This window comes from Rana temporaria, chromosome 9, assembly GCF_905171775.1.
Source record: "Rana temporaria chromosome 9, aRanTem1.1, whole genome shotgun sequence".
NCBI classification, from domain to species: Eukaryota; Metazoa; Chordata; class Amphibia; order Anura; family Ranidae; genus Rana; species Rana temporaria.
Window position 1 is genome coordinate 82,150,323 of NC_053497.1, and position 21,957 is coordinate 82,172,279.

At 41.2% G+C, this 21,957-nt stretch overlaps 1 protein-coding gene across 2 annotated transcripts in view; it reads left to right on the top strand.

The window, feature by feature from the left end:
- Window positions 1-21,957, top strand: part of MTM1 (myotubularin 1) — a 100,871-nt gene that overhangs the window by 48,399 nt on the left and 30,515 nt on the right. For both annotated transcript variants that reach the window (XM_040323799.1, XM_040323800.1), the window contains 2 exons: window positions 18,329-18,412; window positions 20,555-20,704. In XM_040323799.1, the coding sequence (XP_040179733.1) occupies window positions 18,329-18,412; window positions 20,555-20,704 (234 nt within the window). The remainder of the gene's footprint in view (window positions 1-18,328; window positions 18,413-20,554; window positions 20,705-21,957) is intronic.

Genomic DNA, 21,957 nt, shown 5'->3' on the forward strand with positions numbered 1-21,957 from the left:
TGCTTGCAAACTATAATGCATTAAACATATGGGTATTCTTTGATATGTCTCTCTAGAGATCAAATACCCTGAAGAAGACTATTAGCTGGATTCAGGTAGGGGCGCGCATCTTTGTGGCGGCGTAGCGTATCGTATTTACACTACGCCGCCGTAAGTTAGATAGGCAAGTACTGTATTCACAAAGTACTTGCCTCCTAACTTACGGCGGCGTAGCGTAAATGTGGCCGGCGTAAGCGCGCCTAATTCAAATGAGGATGGGGGGGCGTGTTTTATCTTAATTACTCGTGACCCGACCTGATTGACGTTTTTTTACGAACGGAGCATGCGCCGTCCGTGTACATATCCCAGTGTGCATTGCGCCAAAGTACGCCGCAAGGACGTATTGGTTTCGACATGGACGTAAATTACGTCCAGCCCTACTCACGGACGTCTTACACAAACGACGTAATCATTTTCAAATTTCGATGCGGGAACGACGGCCATACTTAACATTGACTAGTCCAGCTATTTGATGGAATAACTTTACGCCTGAAAATGCCTTACGTAAACGGCGTATCTTTACTGCGACGGGCGCAAGTGAATAGGCATATCTAGTGATTTACATATTCTACGCCGAACTCAATGGCAGCGCCACCTAGCGGCCAGCCTAAGTATTGCACCCTAAGATACGACGGCGCAGGCTGTCGTATCTTAGCTAGGTTTAAGTGTATCTCATTTTGAGAATACACTTAATCTTAGGACGGCGCAGATTCTGAGTTAGGTCGGCATATCTACTGATACGCCGGCCTAACTTATTCTGAATCTAGCTATATGACTGTTTAAGTCGAAACGCGTCGAGTTCATGTGGACACTACTTTTGTAATGCAATAATTTCTGACAATTGTATCGTGTGAAATTTGACAGATGCAATGAAACATGTTTGTAAATATCTGTAGCCAGAACTCCTATTTTAACTCCATTTCCATTTTTTTTTAATTCAATTTGTTTAATAAAGATTTTATCAAAAACTACAACATCTTGATTGAAATATTCAGCTGCTTGAAAAACCCTGTGGGGAAACCATTCCATCTTGCAATTTTCTGGGGTGTGCAGCCTTTTAAACTTTCTGTCCAATGCGTTTTTCTATTCATAAATTATCATCATAACATTTAACACATAATTGGCACCCACCTCCGCCTTTTAGTCTAGTTAGTGCGACATAGGAGCTTTTGTATTACAACTAACCAAAGTCACGTTTTCCATTGATATGAAACCAGTATGTTTCACACTGCTAGGCATTAAGGCAACATAAAGTGGCTATAGCATTAATGTTATAACATACATTAAAATAGAAATTATGTCTAAAAATTGAAAATGGGTCTTGACAAAGCACAAGTCAGGTTACCAGTGTGTTTAAAGGAAAGCTTTACTTTTTCAAAATTTAAATTAAATTTCAAATCTTCTTTCTAAGTATATGCATTTACTTCGATAACATTTATTAATGTGACTGGTTCACTGCTTTCCCCTGAAATGTACAGTTCGCAGAAGTCCATTTTTTTTTTTTGGATTCATTAGCAATGGTCTTTTGTGTTACATGGGGATAGTGGTGAAATTGTATCAAAACATGAAAAAAGTGAGCGCTGTGAATTATTTTAGCGGCTGACACAAAAAAGGTGAACATGCAACCATTAATCATAACATGACAAAAAATGTTCAGCGCTTCCGGTGTTAAATCAGTACATAACAGTCTTTATATAGACAAAGTCCCAATACAGTATCTCATATTTTTTTGTAAATATTTTATTATCTTTTCATGCGACAACACTGAAGAAAATATAGTTTGCTACAATGTAAAGTAGTGAGTGTACAGTTTGTATAACAGTGTACATTTTCTGTCCCCTCTAAATAACTTGGCACACCATTAATGTCTAAACAGTTGGCAACAAGTGATTACGCCCCTAAGTGAAAATGTCCAAATTGGGCCCATATAGCCATTTTTTCCTCCTTGGGTGTCATGTGACTTGTTCGTGTTTACAAGGTCACAGGTGTTAAATCTCTCTCTCTCTCTCTCTCTCTCTCTCTCTCTCTCTCTCTCTCTCTCTCTCTCTCTCTCTCTCTCTCTCTCTCTCTCTCTCTCTCTCTCTCTCTCTCTCTCTCTCTCTCTCTCTCTCTCTCAGGCTATAAAAAGATTGCCAAGACCCTGAAACTGAGCTGCAGCCTGGTTTGACAGGACAGGTTCCTCTCAGGCCTCACCATGGTCAACCTAAGAAGTTGTGCACATGCTCTGCGTCATATGCTCTGCATCATATCTAGAGGTTCTCTTTGATAATTAAACTTATGAGTGCTGCAGAGGTTGAAGGGGTGGGAGGCAGCCCGTCAGTGCTCAGACCATATGCTACACACTGCATCAAATTGGTCTGCATGGCTGTCATCCCAGAAGGAAGCCTCTTCTAATGATGATGCACAAGAAAAACCCACAAACAGTTTGCTGCAGACGAAGGACATGGATTACTGGAACCATGTCCTGTGGTCTGATGAGAAGAAGATTAATTTATTTGGTTCAGATGGTGTCAAGCGTGGGTGGCTGCAACCAGCTGAGGAGTACAAAGACAAGTGTGACTTCCCTACAGTCAAGCATGGTGATTGGAGTGTCATGGTCTGGTGTTGCATGAGTGCTGCCAGCACTGGGGAGCTACAGTGCATTGAGGGAATCATGAATGCCAACATGTACTGTGACATACTGGAGCAGAGCACGATCCCCCTTCCTTTTGGAGACTGGGCTGCAGTGCAGTATTCCAACATAATGACCCCAAACACACCTCCAAGAGGACTGGCCAAGTATGTCTCCAGACCTAAACCTTATTGAGCATCTGTGGTGCATCCTCAAATGGAAGGTGGAGGAACGCAATGTCTCTAACATCCACCAGCTCCGTGATGTCATCCTATCAACACACCAGGGCGAGATGTCTTTTTCGTCACTCTCGTGCATTCATGCAGAAGCTACCGATCACGGCATAAACCAGCGGCCCGTTTCTTCAGTGCGCATGCATCGATGACGTCAGCAGCAGAGCATATACTGAATATCTCCTAAACCAGTGATGGCGAACCTTGGCACCCAAGATGTTTTGGAACTATATTTCCCATGATGCTCATGCACTCTGCAGTGTAGTTGAGCATCATGGGAAATGTAGTTCCAAAACATCTGGGGTGCCAAGGTGCCAATATCAGAAGATATTGAAGGTACCTACAGGTGAGCTGTAGGTTCGTTATGTAACAGGGTTTACAAACACTTTAAGATAAAAAAAATAAAACTTCTGCCTTTACAACCCCTTTTTAAATGTCGCATTCTGGTGGTATTGGTAGCACGTGTAGTATTAAAGCTTGCCTGACTCCTCCCACATATATTTCTATTGGCATTTGATGCAGCCATCATAGTGATGAGCCAATAAAGTGTAAACACAGGGGAGAAGGTGTCGGTTTTGCCCTTTTTGTAATGGCATGGAATTTAGTATAGAGGGAGGAATTAAAGCAGAACTCCAAGCAAAATTTTTTTTTTTTTTTTCTTTTTTTGTCACCGCCTAAAAAAAATCTTTTGAGCGGTTGTGCCCCTTTACCAATCATTATTTATTTTAATATCAACACTTACATTTTGGATGGATGGTACAGCCTTTGCTATACTTTCAGCCTGCTGGGGCTCCAATACACAGAAGCTGCAGTATGCCGAGAGTGCAATGTTCTGTTTTTTTGTGTTTACTTTCCGCATGAACTTGCCAAACACATAAATACAACCTGTCATGGTGCTCTTCCACTTTTGATAGAAACAGTTGGAGGTAGATTGCATTGATACATTCGATCATTTTGCTGCACCAATCCTGCCTTTTTTTTCCATTTGTGTGGCCAGCAGAAAGGATTGTATTGCTCTTTACGCCTCTTGTTTCGTTGCTTTTATATCCCCGATAAGAGATTGTAAATAACTTTGCTGCACCAATATACTGTAGTTCATATATGCCACAGCATTACAATGTAAAAGCCAGGAAGCCAGATAAATAGATGAGATGAGATAAAGCACTTAAATTACAAAAGATTTGTCTGCTAAGGGCAATCCTCACCTGTACCTACCAACACCTTTTTACCACCCTTGTACCTCTCTCAACATACCAGTGGTGCAATGCTGGTTGTGAATTGTAGTGTACGTGAATCACTAATGAGGTGACTACAATCCACTCAATTATTCACTAGGGCATTTTTTTCTAAACCAGGTTAAAAAAACGATGGGTACCAATTTTGTTACAAAAACAGGTATTTTTAATTATTAAATTTTAGCATTAGGATTTAGGCAAGGTTTTTGTAACATGCCTACCTTGCAAATGTAAATCCAGTATGGAATTTAATTTGCCAAAGCAATATCAAACAATTGACTTATTTTTATGAAATACTTATTTTTACCTTTTTTTTTTTTTTTTAAATCCTTTGTTGCATCTCAATGTGGATGGCCTCCTGCAGCCACTTGTGTCTATATGTATACATTCTAGTACTGTAATGGCATTTCTCTAGACAGGTTTCCTGTTGGTGACACCAGTAATGCATTTCTGTGCAATGTGTGCAGAAAATAACCACCTGTAGTCTTCATCAGAAGAATGTGTGACATGGTGACAGGGACAGAGCAGTCACCATGCAATAGAAAGCGTTTGAACCTGGTTTTGGAATATTATTTCAAATTCATAATTCAGCACTTATAGGTGTTCTATTATATTCATGGCAAACTTGCAAAACATATTTGGTTTTATGATTAGTCATAGAAAATATAGTGTGTATGAATGACCTTGATCAATTGATTTGACTTGATTCTTCAAGCTGAGCATTGCTGGATGTTTCTGGTGTAGCCAATTTATGACTAAGGTAGCATTCACACCTGAAGGCGGCGTATTGTACCGCGATTTGCCACGACAAATTGCGTCGTTTTGTCCCGCGATTTGCTGCGACAAAACGCGTAGTTTTTAAGCCTATTACATACGCCGGAGGGGTGATTAACATTGTCGGCTATGCCGAACGCCAAAAGCCGCCTGAAAAAAAGGGTCCGAGACTTGTTTTGAGCTTCAGGCGTACAGCGTTTCGGCGCTCGGCGTGGAGATGTGAACCATCTCCATAGCCGACAATGTTAAATCACCTCTCCAGCGTATTGCAGGCTGCAATAGCGTCGGGCTTCAGGCGTTAAAACGCCTAGGTGTGAATGGAGCCTTATAGGGTATCTTGGTATAGAATGTAATGAGAAGACAAGAATAGACCTCTAGAATAGACCAGTATTTCATCTAGTGAGAGAAATAATAAATTTGTTTATATCTTAAGTTGGTTTGGTGACGTTTTAGTCCTATTAATACGTATTGGTATATAGTTACTTTATTGTAGTTAAAGTTGGTAATATGTGTGACATTGCATGATCAGCACATTACTTTAAAGCGGAGGTTCACCCTAAAATTCAAGTTTGTCTTATCCATACCATAACCCATCCTTAATGTATAATCCGTCCTTATTTTTTTTTTCTCTGTTTGCTTACCTGGATTTGGCAGCATTTTGTCTTCCTTCCTGGATCCTTTCACCGCAGGAGTGGGCGTTCCTTTACTTTTCCCCGATCAGCGCGATGTCTCCTGGGAGTGATGTGTCGAGACTCCCAGGAGACGCGCTGTAGCGTAATCTCGCTGTGACTCGGCGAGCGTTGTGAAGAATACGTCTTCACAACGGTGCATGACAACAGTGTAGTGTTGACGGCGACGCTCGCCTTCAACACTGCACAATGCTCGGGATAGAGCGGTGAATGCTGGGTAGTCAGCATTCACCGTATCCCGGAAACACATCCTGCTGGGCTTCAGAGTGCCCACACTAAAGATGGAAACGTCCATCGAGGAATTTTATAAAGTATCGTTTACGGGCCAAACACAATGCGGGCGGCTATAATAGTGGGACACACGAGTGGCTGTTTTACAAAGGTAAGAGCGCCCGAGGGATTTAAAAAAAAAAAAAACGAAAACCCGCGGAACCCCTGCTTTAAGTATAGAGTGTTATGCCGCACGATCGGATTTTTCGTTGGAAAAACCTTGGATGGTTTTTCCGACTTAATTCTGCTCATCTTTCGTCCGCCAGGAACGCAGTGATGTACAACACTACGACGAGCCGAGAAAATTAAGTTCAATGCTTCCGAACATGCGTCAAATTGTTTCCGAGCACGCGTCGTAATTTTGTGCGTCGGAATTGCTACAGACTGTCGAATTTTCCGATGGGAATTCTTTCCGTTGGAAAATTTTGAGAACCAGCTCTCAATCTTTTGTTGACGGAATTTCCGACAGAAAAAAGTCCGATGGAGCATACACAGGGTCGGGATTTTCGTTTAAAAGCTCACATCGAACTTTTGCTGTCGGAATTTCCAATCATGTGTGCTTGTCAATCAAACTCCATATGACCTTCTGAGATAATATTTTTTGGATAACATATTGCTGAACTTAACAGAAATTAATATGTGCCGTAAGGTTCTAAGTTTCTGCGAGGCGATGACGTTCCTATGTAACATATGTAAACCTATACTTTCAGATGGAGGGGGCACGACACAGACACATTCGCACCCACTATGAGAGATGACACTCGCACATTTACACAAAGACTTTGACAAATGGGAACAGCTAAACTCTGCCAGAAGTCCAAGAACGTAATTTCCTGCTTCTCTTTTATGATACAAGACAGCATGGAAGACTGAAGCTGCTAGTATGAAGGACACACGCTTTCATAAGCTTACTATAGCTTTGACCACCTTAGTCTATATATATTTTTACCTACACTGAACTGTTATACTTTTTTTTTTTTTTTTGTATATATGATGCCAACTGTGTGACAATAAACTCACTTTCTTTTCAAGTCAGTTGACTATCAATGCTATTCATTCAGAAATGCCCTTGAGGTACAAGAATATTGGATATTAATCTCCATTCTTCACAAGGACCTTCATTATAGGATTGGTAGATCTTTTATTTAAAGCTGCAATTAAGAAAAAGCTGAAAATAACTTTTGAAATTACAATAACATTACAGCTTATATAAGATTTTGAGTTTATACAACTCAAGACTTTACATACTTTAAAGTTGAGATCTGATTGATTGGCTATACTTTCCTACACAAATTGCACTGTACAGTGCTTTTAAATAAACACCCGTTCGTATTTGTAAGACCCCTTTCACACTAGGGCGTTTTTCAGGCGCTTTAGCATTTAAAAAAAAAAGCGCCTGAAAGAAGCCGCACCTGCAATCCCAATGTGAAAGCCCGAGTGCCTTCACACTGAGGCGCTGCGCTGGCAGGGCGTCAAAAAGTCCTGCAAACAGCTTCTTTGCAGCGCTTTAGGAGCGTTGAAGACACTGCTCCTAAAGTGCCCCTTCCCCCTATTTTTTTTTAACGCCAAAGCGCCTGAAAAACACCCCAGTGTGAAACAGGTCTTAGCAGAGCTTTACCAGCGTTTTTCGGGTGCTGGCAGTGTGAAAAGGCTCTGAAAGCACTCAGGCTTTCACGTTGGGATTGCAGATGAGGCTTCTTCCAGGCACTTTTTTTTTTTTAACGCCAAAGCGTCTATATAAAAATAAAAAAAACTCCAGTGTGAAAGGGGTCTAACTGGGTAGCATTTTTGCATATCTCCAGTTTGCCAAAGACCAATAAGATGTCGTACATCTGGGACAAATCTATGTGCACTTGATACAAAATATGAATGCTGGGGCAGCAATGTGTAATGCCAAGCCCTAAAGAAAAAAATAAATAGAACACCCCAACTTCCAGCCAACTTATCTAGGTACTCATGGGGTCCCTGAAAAGCTGGGGATCATGAATCCCACAAGAATATGCTATTGAACTGTACAGGAGTGCTTCTCATGAGATTTCCCAACCTGTATGGGAGTTGGATTCCCAGGACTCCTTGCTACAGAAAGAACAGTGTGTATGTTCTGAATTCATATTGTTTGGGGTGCTGATCTATTCTAGCTACACAGGGCTGCCCCCCTAGAATCCACCGTAGTAAAGCTTTTCTAAAACTGACATTCAAGTTGTTATATATAAAAAATACAAAAAAAATTTCTTTTGCAGAGGAAAAATTAGTTGTCAGAGTAGCTTTATGCTTTCACCAAAAAAAGAAGAAATTAGTGCTTCATCAGCATTTTGCTAAAGCTACAAATCGTTACGATGAGCTGTCAGTTTATAAACGTATTGCTGTGTGAGACAGGAAACTGCAGCATTTCCTCCACCCTTACTAAGTGCTGTAGCCATTCTAAGCTGCACTATCACTCAATTAAAAGCTACTTTTACTTGTCATGGTGATGATTTTCTGTTGAAGTATATAATGGCACAATAACATTTTGGCTTTGCATTGCGTGTGGGTAATCAGTCGTCAACGCATTACTACTGAATTGTGTAATATTTATATAAAAAAATATCTTGAACTGTTACACAAGGTAAATTAGTCTAATCTTACAAAGTATCATTTTAATAGAATTTTTCCGCTAGCCGGAAGCCACCTTTACAGTAAGACGGCGCTGACACGCCGCGTCCTGCTGCTAATTTTGCATTTTACCTTCTTTGTTATGTACAAGGCCATTTTTTTATCTCCAATAAACGCCCTTCTACTTTTTAGCAATACTTCACTATCGGAGTATCCTTTCTTTTTCTCCCCCATGTCTACTGAGCATTGAGCTTTAGATCAGTCACATCCTGGGATCAGCATTAGCCGTAGCGGCACGAGCTCCGCATAGAGGACATCCTTGGGAGCATCCTGGCATCTATTCCCGGACATGCTTGCATCCATGCGACATGCCTGCATTTCATGTCATTAAGGTGAGAGTTTTGGGAGGCTAGTGTCGGATATCTCTTTATCTTTTGGGATTCTTTATAGTCATCGCCTGCCAGCACCCATTGATGCCCATTATTGATTCCCCTGATTGAAGGACTGTTCTCCTATTTAGGACTTTGCACATTTATTATTTATTATTATATTTCATTTCATCCATGCATTTTTGTTATATTTATTTATATATTTTTTTGTGTTTTTATGGAGCATTAGTGCTAGTTCATTGATCTGCAACTCACTTTTGCACTTGTGATTGCATTTTGATTGGCTGCATCAGCTATACATTCAGTTATGCAATTTTTTTTTCCCCCATCTGCCAGTGATCTCATTGGTAGACAGTTGTGGTGGTATCAATATCATTATTATTATCACAGTGTTTAGCGCTTATCACTCTTTTACCTTATCATTTATTTTATCACTCTGTGTGTAACGCATCTATATATTTCAAGCATTTCTTTCTTGCAGCTAGTGAAAACTCAAAATTCAGTATCTCCAGAATTATTTTTTTTTTATGTCACAATGTACAGTATAAGATTTCCTATCATCTGTGCCCAGTCTTGCCACACAGAGTTAATCCAGCTCTGATCAATCCTCTTTTATTGTTCAATGAAATAAAAGGGACTTGCAGAGAAAAAACTTGCTCCGTTCCGCCCCCTTGCTGTGAGTGACAGGTTATTTTCATATCTCATGCACTAGCCTGGAGATGGGCATTATTTTTTTAATTCCCACCCCCACTCCTTTTCTGAAGTCATGTGGTTACTTTTCTGGATTTTGACTGGATGTTGGAGATCATAGCATAATTTAGCGTAAGGAATACACAGGAAAAAATGCATGTTGACAAGGGGAATTAAATAAATTAAATAAATAAAACCCAAGTTAGGAAGTTCTGTGATAAATAATTTTTTAGTCCTAGTGTTTCCTGAGTGAACATTCTGGAAATGTGTGTCTCCCGGCTGTCATACCAATTCTCCATCTTCAATACTTGGAGTTATTTTCATAAAGCGGTCAGCAATGGCAGCACTTTATCGTTCTTGGAGCAGATGAACTAGAACTGCAGAGAGTTTAGTGAGCTTTCTTGTATCTTGGTACAATTGCCCTATTCTCTTATTTTAATTGGTGATTTAATTGGAGTTTTGGGACACAGTGCACCACTCATGTAGGCTACTTTTTCTTTTAGTACTGCTGCAATTGCTGGCATCAACAGATAAAGTAGTTTTCTCTGAACCTTCTGCAAACTATCGAGAAAAAACAAAAACCTCCCTTAGGGTCAACAAATTCCAATAACCTCAAAGTAACAAAATTGGTCATTGTCCTAACAAATGGTATATTATTCCTCTATACGCTGTTTGAGCTTATCTATACAAAAATCCACAGCGTGTTTTGTGGGGACAGAGCCATAAGTGCGCCCTTTTTGCCGACGTAGAGCTACGGGCTCTCGCGCAGAGTTAACCAAGTAGTTAACTTGTAAACACCAAATCTCATAAAGAGGCTCGGTCCTTAAGTGGTTAACAAGCACCTTGCTAGCATAATTTAATGACCCTGTTAAACGATTTAAGAAGATGTGGGAGCCATGGGCCAGCTATGTTCAATTAGAGCTTTAGGAAGGTGCATGATAACAAGGGGGTTCCCTTTTCCATTTAGTTGCCCCTTTGGGCTCCCTCTGGGTTTTCTTTTCCTGTCCTGATGCTCTTGCTCTTTCTTCACTTCCTTCCTTCTTTTTTTTTTTTCTTCCATTTCTATTTTTGAGGGTTTTATTTTCTTTCCCATTTGGGGGGCCAGAGCGCATATTTTTTTTCCCAGTTTGAATCTTTTCATATTTGGTCCCACCTGCCTCCCTTGATCTGGGACTGTTTGGGTACTCTCCTGTTTTATTACCAATTTTGTAAGCACTGTACTGAGTACTATATTATTGGCAGCACAGTGGTGCAGTGAGTAGCACTTTCGCCTAGCAGCAAAAGGTTCGCTGGTTCGAATCCCAACCACGACACCATCTGCCTGGAGTTTGCATGTTCTCCCTGTGTCTGCGTGGGTTTCCTCCGGGTACTCCGGTTTCCTCCCACACTCCAAAGACATGCTGGTAGGTAAATTGGATCTCGTCCAAATTGGCCCAGTATATATGTATATATGTGTGTATGACTGTGTGTCCCTAGCGTGTCATGATCCTCCGGGGTAAAAATGACCACACCAGCCTAGCAGATACTGGCTGGAAAAAGCGCCCAGAGGCGATTCAGTTCGCATGCGTTGCGCTATACAAGTCATTCATTCATTCATTCACTATATGGCACAAACTTTACCAGTGAGGCTATGTGTGTAGCCTTAGTTCTTATCTTTTTGTACAATTTTTTTATATTATGCTTATGTTCTTATGCTTTGGCTGGGGCTTTCTTCTTCTAATACTCTGTATTCTGTACTATTTTCATAGAATTTTTTTAATTTTTCTTTTTGAAAAATTGAAAATTGACACGTGGTCGTTAAACTGTTATCCACTACAAAACTTGGAAATAAAATATGCCTTTAAAAACATTGTAACTATTGCCTTGCTACTTGTATCAGTGAACTATTCTTGTTTCCTTGTTCTGTTTAATAATTAACCTTAATTTAAACTTGTTAAGTGAGCGACCAGTGAGTAATTATTAGGTGAAAATGTAGGGAAAAGAGTTTTGTGTAGAAACTGCTGTGTTGTGAAAAGATACTGATCACAGCAAATGTGTCATTCAAGGCACAGCAATAGACGCATTGTTCAGATTGGTTTCTATACACCATCCTCTCTATTCCTCACACTTTAATTACAAGGCTCGGCTTATTCTGTTTACAGGAGCTCAGCCAGTGTTTCTCAATCATAATGGAAATATATGGAAATAACTCTTGTGTGTAGAGTGAACCTTGCAGCTCATATCTGTAGGACAACCTGCAGTTCTTCCTAAAGATGGTTGATTTTTATTTATTTTCCAGTTCTTTATTTAACAAAACCAGGGTACAAAGACCATATGCAACATTGTCCGAAGCATGTGCATACAGAAAACTTGACAGTACACCGACAGTCATGATGACCACAATTCACAGATCAAACTTAAACATGACAGGCAAAGTTACGAATTTTGTCTTGGCACCTGGCTTGAGAGAGCCATAAAGACTAAAAGAAAAGAAGGCCTTCAACATGTACACTAGCCACTATTACATGGATCTCGGTACTCATCGAAATGTTTTCTTTCTTTTTTAGCATTGGGGGGAGGTATATCACGCCTAACAAAAAATAGAGAGAGGGAGCGAGGAAGGGACAGGTGAATTGGGCATCCCCCGCCCCCCATATACCAGGAAGTCTTCTTCTTTTCTTTTTTTTTTTATAATCATTCTGCAATTGACTGTGCTTGAACTTGTTTCCAGAAAATGGGTATACTCCTTCTTCTTTTTTTTTTTTTTTTTTCTTCTTCTTTGCACTCACCAGGAGTAGAACAATAGAGCCTATAAGTCTCAGCTGGAATATCTTTGATGTAACAAGACAGAGGTAGGGTTCTGAGGGATCTCATAATTCATAAATTGTTTGGTTATGTGCACCCTTTCCTGAAGTCTTGATGTTTATCACATGTCCAAAAGATATGGAGCATGTCTCTGAACCTTTTCCCACATCTCCAACAATTATCTGTACCATGTGGAAACATCTTGTGTATTCACAAAAGTTTTGAGTATAGCCTCACATAGACTAATGTACCATAAAAAAAGTACCATCATCCAAACTGATATAGAGAAACAGAGGGTTGGGAGTATAGGGGCAGTTGCTGAGGCTGACCGTACACTTATACCCACCCCAAAGGGTTATAATGGACTATCTCGGTACTGATATACAAATATATATCAGTACCGACATAGTCCATTATAACCCTTTGGGGTGGGTATACGTGTACGGTCAGCCTCAGCATCCTGTGGATTCAATTGGGCGTATAGTACCATCTTGTTAGGATCTTAAATCCAGATTCTGATATTTACAGTCTGTGAAGGTTTTGTATGAGAAGAGAAGTATTCTCTCAATCTGCTTACTGGTGAAGGTAACGCCAATGTCTCTTTGCCATTTGGAGATGTGAGACAGTTTAAACCCTTCCAGAGGGGAGAGAAGCAGTCGGTAGGTCAATAAAACCATGTGACGTAGAGAAGTTTAATCACCCCAGATCTGTTGAAGAGAGTGAGACCGCAAGTAAAAGAGGTCTTGGGTAAGGTTGCCAGAAAATTTGATAATTGGAGTCTATTCCAGAAGGTAACATTAGAAATGGCTAGGTTCGACCATAGCTTTGACCTCGAGTTGCCAGTAACCAGCATTTACATAATGTTTCACATGGAATAGTCCTACACGCTTTAGCTTGGAAACAGGAGTTGGACTCAGACTGAAAGAATTCCCTATAATGGAAATGAGCAGCGAAGAAGAAGTACAGATTGAAAGCCTTTGCGTATATACTCCAAGTTTCCTATATTGGAGCATGGGACTTGAGGCTGGCTGGATGGCAACTCATATCGGCACCGGAGGAGAGTCGACTGTGGGTTGTTTGAGACCGCTTGCTCAATGGAAACTCATTTAAGAGAGGCATGCCCGCATTAATCAAGTACCCTGCACAAATGACAGACTGCTTGGTAAAGGGTTATATCTGGGAGTGCCATGCCCCACGCAAGAGTGACTGAGGAAGGCGTTTTGGCTTGCGAACCCACAAAGTTTGAGGAAGTCATATTCATAGCTTATAAAAAGGGGCTTGGAATCCGCATAGGGAGGGCCTGTAGACGATGCAAAAGATGTTTAAGTCTTCTGATTTCTGGAAGTTAATGCAAACATTGGACAAGGGATTCGTATTTGTTCAGTTCCTAATGAAGGCTCGGTAACAAGATTATTTTGGTTCATGGTAAAAAAAAAAAAGGTTATTGGCATAGGCTGCACTTTCACAGCTGATGATGTCCCTATTGCGGGGCCAGTAACATCTGGATGATTTCACATTTTACGGAGAAAAGGTTCCAGTGTTAGTATGAGATCAGTGAGGAGAGGGGGCACCCCTGTCTACTTCCATTCGTAATAGTTGTCCATTTGCTTTCACTTGTGCAGTGGGGTTTGAGTATATAGTATTGATCCAGTCAGTGACACATTATTTGTCCTATGCCCAGGTGGCGTAAAGTCTGTCACCACCTATTACTGTGACAAAGGATGTTTACATTACTTGTGACAGCAATAAAAGTGATCACATTTTTTTTCTCTCCTTGGTTGAATTCACATCTGTGCGACTTTCTCCCTAAAAATTTAAAAAAAAAAAAAAAACGCCCAAAAAGAAGCTCATGTAATTTCGAGCTTCAGGCCATTTAAATGAATGGGATTTTGCTTGTTGGGTGTTTTTTTTCAGGAGTTTTACGAGCTGAAAATGCTCAGGTGTGAATGCATCCTAACCCGTTATCAAATGCGAAGTAGCCCTGACCAGGCGTAAAAAAAGTGCTACAAAAGGATAGGGAAAAAAAACGGCTGGGTTGTTCCTGGAGCCCACGGCCGCCCACTCAGCCTCTTTGCAGGTGCCCATTCAGTTCACAGCATGGCTGGGGCAGAGACTTGAGGCCAGCTGACTGGTGAGGCATGTGAAGTGGGATGGGCTAGAGAAGACCCCATCTCCTGATTTCGGCATAGGTGTAACTTCCGCCTTCAACTGGAATTACCCTTGTCGGCGGAATTGGCCCTATTGGGTGTACAGGATGACGGGATGCGGCCTAGATTTACCAAGACCTTGATTTCATTGTTGTTCTTCTATGCTAAGAAAGAGATTCTGTTGAAATGGGTCTCCCCCTTGCCCCCCACTGTGGATTCTTGGGAAAATGCGGTTAACGCAGTACTTCCATTGTATAAGTTGACGTACATAAGTAGAGGGTGTCCTACGAAGTATGAGAAGGTGTGGCGGCCTTGGACTGATCCCTCATATGTTGCTAACCCCTGAGTTGTACACGGATGAGCTATCACTGGCACCTTGGGCGGACCTCCCCCCCCTCCCTCTTCCCCCCCCCCTCCCTCTTCTCCCCTTCCCGTTTCTAGGCTTTCGCTCCAGTGCCCTTTGGTGATGTTTATTGAGAAGTTGCCTCCTGCCTTGTTTGCTTGGTATGACCTCCTTTTCTCAAAAAGTGTGCCTTATTATTTATTATCCTTCTTTTTTTTTTTTTTTTTTTTAAGCTGTATTGTGTCTTGTCAACCCGTGTGTTTTATTGCCTTTTCCTCGGTATGTAATCAATGTATTGTCTGCTCTTACCCAGAATGATTTGTCATGTACCATTCTTGTGTTTTTCCCAATAAAGACCAACCTCGTTGTTAAAAAAAAAAGTGAGAGTGATTATAGTTGCCATTAAAAGGACTCAGGGAGAGCTAAATGTCTGTGGTTTAGGCGCAAATTACTTGTCATGCCTTGGGTGCTGACAGCCCATGCTACAAAAATAATTTTACGGTTAGGGGTCCCCACAACTTGGGAAGTTTTATCAAGGGGTCACGGCACTAGAAGGTATGCCATGTGTGTTTTTTTTTTTTTTTTTTCCATAGTGTACTTATTGTATTGCCATATCGTCTAGCAACATAAAGATAATATTGAGGAAGCATAATCCTGAAACCAAAAAGTAATTATTCTTTGAATAGCCTCCAGTTATCCGATGTGCTGGCTTGATCCAGTAATGTGGAGAAGTGGCGGCTGCGGGGAATAGGATAACGGTTTTGTTTAAGTGTTTGTGCAGTGAAAGTGGCAGGCATTTCACTGAATGGAAAGTTAGTGATTTATAGCGCTCTAAGCAGATGAACCCATTTGGTTAGGAACAGACAATCCTTTGTATGCAAGGATCAGAGCTCTTTGCAGGTGTTCGCTCAATGCATCCTTTTGTTTTTCATCCTCTTCCTTCTTGTGTTTCTGCACGCCCATGCTATGACAGGGCTAGAGAAACGTTTGTGTTATGCTTCAAGTCTGTACTGGACAAGTTAAAAAATCACAAAAAGCCCCCTTTTTTTCCTTAATATAAGAAAACCTAAAGTAGATCCCATATTATGGGGAAGATTGCGATTGAGTATTGAACGCCTGCTGGGCAGTGGGTGCTGTAGAAGTTTAAATGGATAAGGCTAGACATATTGCATCAGGAAATTGTAGAGTTGGTTCACACTGGGAATCGCACAGGAATGTGCTGTGCGTTCCTGTGCAATTAACATGCTGTTCTGTGTGGTGCATTTTCAGCCCATTCAAAAATTCGCACCACACCGAAAGTAATGCATGCAGTACTTTTGGAAACTCCCTGCAACTGCACCACTTCCGGAAAATGCTACATTTGTACTTGTATAAATATATATTTTTTAAAGTTTTTATAATGGTTTCTCCCTAAACATAAGATAACATTACCTTTTGACATATACTTAACCCATTAGCGCCAACCGTAGGCACATATGCAGCCTCTGCTTTAAGGAGTTATACCTGGGTGTTATGCAGCTGCAGGCATCATCCCGGTACCGTTTTTTAGGGCGGATGGTCGGCTCTTCAGGGATAACAACTGATGCTGCTAAAAGCCGATTGGCTGTTATGCAGAAGGAGCGAGAGGGGACATCTCCCCCTTATGCCACCTCGGCCGCTCTTCCAAGGCCTCTCGTCCCACCTGGGGACCCAAGCCACGATCTTTCGCCAGCTAGAGTGACACTGGAAGGAAGCCGGAAACTGCTTCCTTCCAGTCTCCTTTGTCTAAACACGGAAGCAACATCACTTCCAGTTTAAAAAAAAAATTACAGTTTTTAGAATCGCCGGTTTTGGAGATCTGAATACTTTTAAGTGCAAAGGAGGGATTTGGGGTCTTTTAGACCCCCGAACCCTCCATAAAGAGTACCTGTCGCCACCTATTACTGTCACAAGGGATGTTTACATATCTTGTGACCGCAATAAAAGTGATCACATTTTTATTTTATTTTTTAAAAGTGACAATGTAAAAAAATAAATGTTTAAAGCGACCCCGCCCCCGCGAGCTCATGCAGCAAAGAAAACACACACGCAAGTCACGCCCACATATGTAAACAGTGTTCAAATCACCCATGTGAGATATCGTCGTGATTGTCAGAGCGAGAGCAATAATTCTAGCACCTCCTCTGTGACTCTTACCTGGTAACCAAATCTTTTTTTTTTTTAAAGCGCCGCCTATGGATATTTTTAGGTACCGTAGTTTGTTGCCATTCCACCAGTGTGCACAATTTAGAAGCATGACAATTTGGGTATCCATTTACTATTAAAAAAATTGGGCTAACTTAACTGTTTTGTTGTTTATTTTATTTATAAAAGCGTATTTTTTCTTAAATATATATATATATATATATATATATATATATATTTTTTTTTTTTTTGAAAGACTGCTGCGCAAATAGTGTGGCATAAAATATTGCAACAATCGCCATTTTATATATAATATGAATTATAATATATGATGATTGGGGGTTCTACGTAATTTTCGAGCAAAAAATACGGACTTTAACGTGTAAGTAACAAATGTCAGAAATGGGCTTAGGCATGAAAGGCATGACAAATTTACATCTATAAGAATTGCGCAGTGCAAAGAAATGTAAACCTTTTTTAAAACTATTAAAACTATTATGCAAGTCTTCATTCACTGACCTTTGGGCCTCATGAGATTCTGGTGTATTTGTGTGGAAGGCCCTATCCAGCCTTGTTGCCAGCAGCCTTTAACCGCTTCCCGACCGCCGCACGAACTTATACGTTGACAGAATGGCACGACTGGGCAAATGGGGTGTATGTGTGTGTGTGTGTGTGTGTGTGTGTGTGTATATATGTGTGTGTGTGTGTATATACACACACGTCCCCTTTAATTTGCTGCCGCGTGGTCACGCACACCGCCGTGACCGTGCCCGCGGGACCCGTGGACTGGGCTCCATTTACATCTACACATTTCTGAATGCCTGGCAAACCACACAGAAAACACACACTTTGCTGTACAATGCAGAAATGCACATCAAACCACATCTTGCTTATGTTGATATTTAAGTGATTTTAAAGGCAAGTTTAAAAGGGGGGGGGGGCAGTCTATATACTGCAGTCTGTATATATCATTCAGGTTTCAAAGTTTAGCTACAATCCCTGCCCATTGCTCTGCCCCCTGATAGGATTTACATGGCTTGGGCTACGATTAATCCCAACCTGAATAAAACGCATCAGCAGGCGTGGCCAATAGGCAGAGACTAGCTAAAGGCAATGCTTTCAAATTGAGATGTGATTTATATACACAGTGTGCCTGGGACTTTGTTACTATGAATGGATGGAACGGGACATGCTCCTTAACCCACACCTGGAGTGGAGAGAGCGCTTGTGGGATAAAATGCAGGAGGCTTTGAGCGATGCTTTATCTGTCATGCATTGTTACAAATATCTATCTATTTATTTATTTTTTTATTATTATTTAATTTGACATTTACCTAAACTTGTTTTTTTTTGTTTTGTTTTTTCACAGCCTATTTTTAGCTTTGTTAATGAAGAAAGATTTCCAACCAATGGCTGGAATGTGTATGATCCTATGGCTGAGTTTCAGAGACAGGTATGTGACTCTTACTATTAATTAAAAACAGATTGTCCAATGCATTGAGATTTATATTGTAAAGCCTTTTTATAGGAATTTGTTAATTTTTCGCAAACACTAATGGCTGGTTCACACCAGAACGCGTTGCAGGAAAGGCACGTTCTGTGCTCTTTTCCAGCATTGCTCTCAAAGTGAACTTACCTTGGCAATCTGCTGCGAGTGCCAATACATTGTTAACGGACCCCGAAATGTAGATCGCAAATGCAGTGCGAGTTAAACGTCTCACAAGGTTGCATACAACCGGATCTCGGCCTGTGTCGCAGGGTTCATCATGGCCGACAGCCCCTCCCACTTCGGTGGCGAGGAGGATCTGTCTAGGAGTGTTGCCCACGCACTTCGCTGGGGTAGGGGGCGCAGACACTCCCTGGGGTGGTCGGTCCCTCCGGGGTTTCCCTCCATCCCACCCCCCCCCTTCCTTCCTGGGTAAGGTCCAGGCTTCTGGCCTAGGGGCTTTGTGGGCATGCTGTTTCTCCCCCCACCTCCACCTTTTTATTTGCTACTGGGGGGTATCCCATGGGTCCACCTTCTGCATTTTGGGGCCCATGACAGGAGGTGAGTGACCGGACGTCCACGTTTTGGTGACTGGGCACTACAGGTGCTGGGGGTGGCCCCAGGGTGGCCGCCATTGTCTGTTTTGGGGTCCGGGGGCCACACTTTTGCGCCAGACAGCTTAAAAATTTAGGCCGCACCTTTGCGGCCTTCCTGCCGCTCGCAGCAGGCGGCTGAAGATTTATGCTTCCTTTTTTACTTCCAAGGGCGTTTGTTGCCAGACTGTGGCGCACAGCACAGGAGGTGAAGGGAAATCTCTGCAATCTGACACAGATGGTGAAAAAAATCTCACAGAGAATAACCATCTCTTGCTCTATCCTAAATAAAAATAAAGTTTTGCCTATAGTTCTACTTTAATATTACACACTGACCTTTGAGGTTTTCAAAATGCATCTACACATTAAATGTAGACACTATTGTATCTTATTTGTTATAGAGTTTTGTAATGTTTAGTCCTCCTTAAAACTAGATAGACGGCACTGAAACTCTGAAACATACAAATGATGTTTATAGGCCAGTAAAAACAGTAGCTTAGCAGCAAAGCTGAGATATGCCCGTCTTCGCTACCATTGACAGGTCCTTCCATGCTCGTCTTCAGTCCAACAGTAAGTACTGTTGGGGGATTTCGCAGTGTCCTCACTTCTCGGTTTTAGTTAGCGCTGCTCTTTAGACATCGGATTGCCTCTAATTTTATGCTGTTTATCAGGAAAGCTCTTCTATAAACCAACATTAATACATTGCAATCTTTATACTGAGCTTTGCAGTGGTTTGAAGATCAGCCAAATACCAGCTTTTGTTGAATCAACAGAAAAATCAGCGCATGCTTGCCCAGTGTGACAGCTGTCATTTGTCAGACAGCCCGAGGCATTTTTGTATTGAATGGTCGAAAGCTACAGGTTACATGTAGGGTCGGGGAGCTACATGGTTAATTTGTTGCAAAGAACAAATTGTTGGACAGTGACTAAGGAGTACATTCAGCGCAAGGTAATTCTAGTGCCGTCATCGCAGCCTGTAAAAATGAATACTTTCATTTCTTTACGAAGCTCTTGTTTTTTATTTCATCAGTGTCAGCCTGATGTGCAAAGCATTAAGTAGTTTGTATTATTTTATGAAAACTTCCATGTGGTATGAGCAGACCTTCTGGGCTTCCTGCCCAGGTTGAGTCAGCCTGTTAGCACGACAGCTGCCAGCTGAATGCCCACTCCGCCCTCTTTACAGTTCCAATCGTTATATCATTAAATAGATTACAGCCATTTTGTGTCTGTGTCTGTACAATTCCACTTAGGACTATGGTAGACCCCCGAATTTGCATCACATGGTGGACTTGTGTTGCTCATCGATGCTAGCTCGATCATCATGTTGAAAATAGAGTCTGCTATTTACATCCTTTGTTTCATTTTGCCATATAGTGTTTTGAGTGTCCTTCATACAAACGTCCTTGCAATAGTTGGATTTGATCACCACCCTGTGGTTGCTTGATCAAAGTACAAGGAAAGATAAAAACACTATGCAGGAAGTAAGCTAAATATGCGTTTTTTCTTTTTTACCAAGGGCTTGCCAAATAATAACTGGAGATTAACCTTCATTAATAAGGATTTTGAATTATGTGATACCTATCCCCGACATTTGATGGTCCCATTTAATGCCACAGAGGATGACCTCAAAAAGGTTGCCACCTTCAGATCCAGGAACAGAATTCCGGTATGTAGTTTTCTGATGGGTCATTATTTTTGAATACGCAATTCTTATTTCATTAGGCATTTGTTGGATCTACTAAATCTATAGATTGTCCTCCATTCCTGTACCCTCCACTTCTTTCTCCCTCTCTCCCCTTCTCTCCCCCTTTTTAGGGACTCTGGGACTGGAATGGTTCTAATGTCAACACACTGTTCTCATGGGACTTTGCCAGTGCATAGCACTGAGGAAGAAACCATATTACACCCCTAATGTCCCAAGCCAAGCTCCTTCATCGAACTGTTATATAATATGTCTCTTTTGATTAGTCTACTTTTTGTCCTGCTTTGTTATGAATAGCAACCTTCTCTACCTGAGGCTTGCCTCTTATGGTATATGTCATATTGATATGCAATTGCTCTGAAGGTTGTAATATGCTAGTTGTTTTACTCATTATGCGGTTTCTAGACTGTTTTTGTATCTATCTCTTTTTTTGCAATTGATATTGAAATTGAGCTTGAGCTGTAATTTGCATATTTCAATAAAAAGCATTTTAACACAATCAATCTATAGATTGTCGTCAAAATAGATGAAATAATGTCTGTCAATATAAAAATCCATCCAACCACATTAAAGATAATCTTTTTGAAATAATTTGTCAATTACTCTACTTGCAAACATTTTGGGACATGTTGTATAGCCGAAGCTTTTTGCTGAGTAGGTTTAGGACATACAGCTCAGTCGGCATGTTTATTACAGGTACTTGTATAGCGCCGACAATTTACGCAGCGCTTTACATATGTAATGCACATTCACATCGGTCCCTGTCCTCAAGGAGCTTGCAATATAAGGTCCCTAATTCGTATTCATACATACATACATATACTAAAGCCAATTTGTACAGGAGCAAATTATCCTACCTACGTGTCTTTGGCGTGTGGGAGGAAACCCACACAGGCAGAGGGCGAAAATGCAAACTCCAAGCAGCTGGTGCCATGCTTGGGATTCTAACTGACAACCCTAGTGCTTCTAGGCAGAAGTGCTAATCACTTGGTCCCTGTGCTGCCCCATTTAGGACAATATTTGTCACCTCCCCCTTATTCCATAGGGGTTCCCTAAGGCTCTGTCCCCAACCCTTTCTGTTCCCTATCTACATCTCCTGCCTTGGTCCATTGATAATTTTGATTTTTTGATTTTGAATTACATAGGTTGAAAAAATGCACAAGTCCATCTTGTTCAACCAGTAAGAAAAAATCCTTCAATCCCATATGCACAATCCT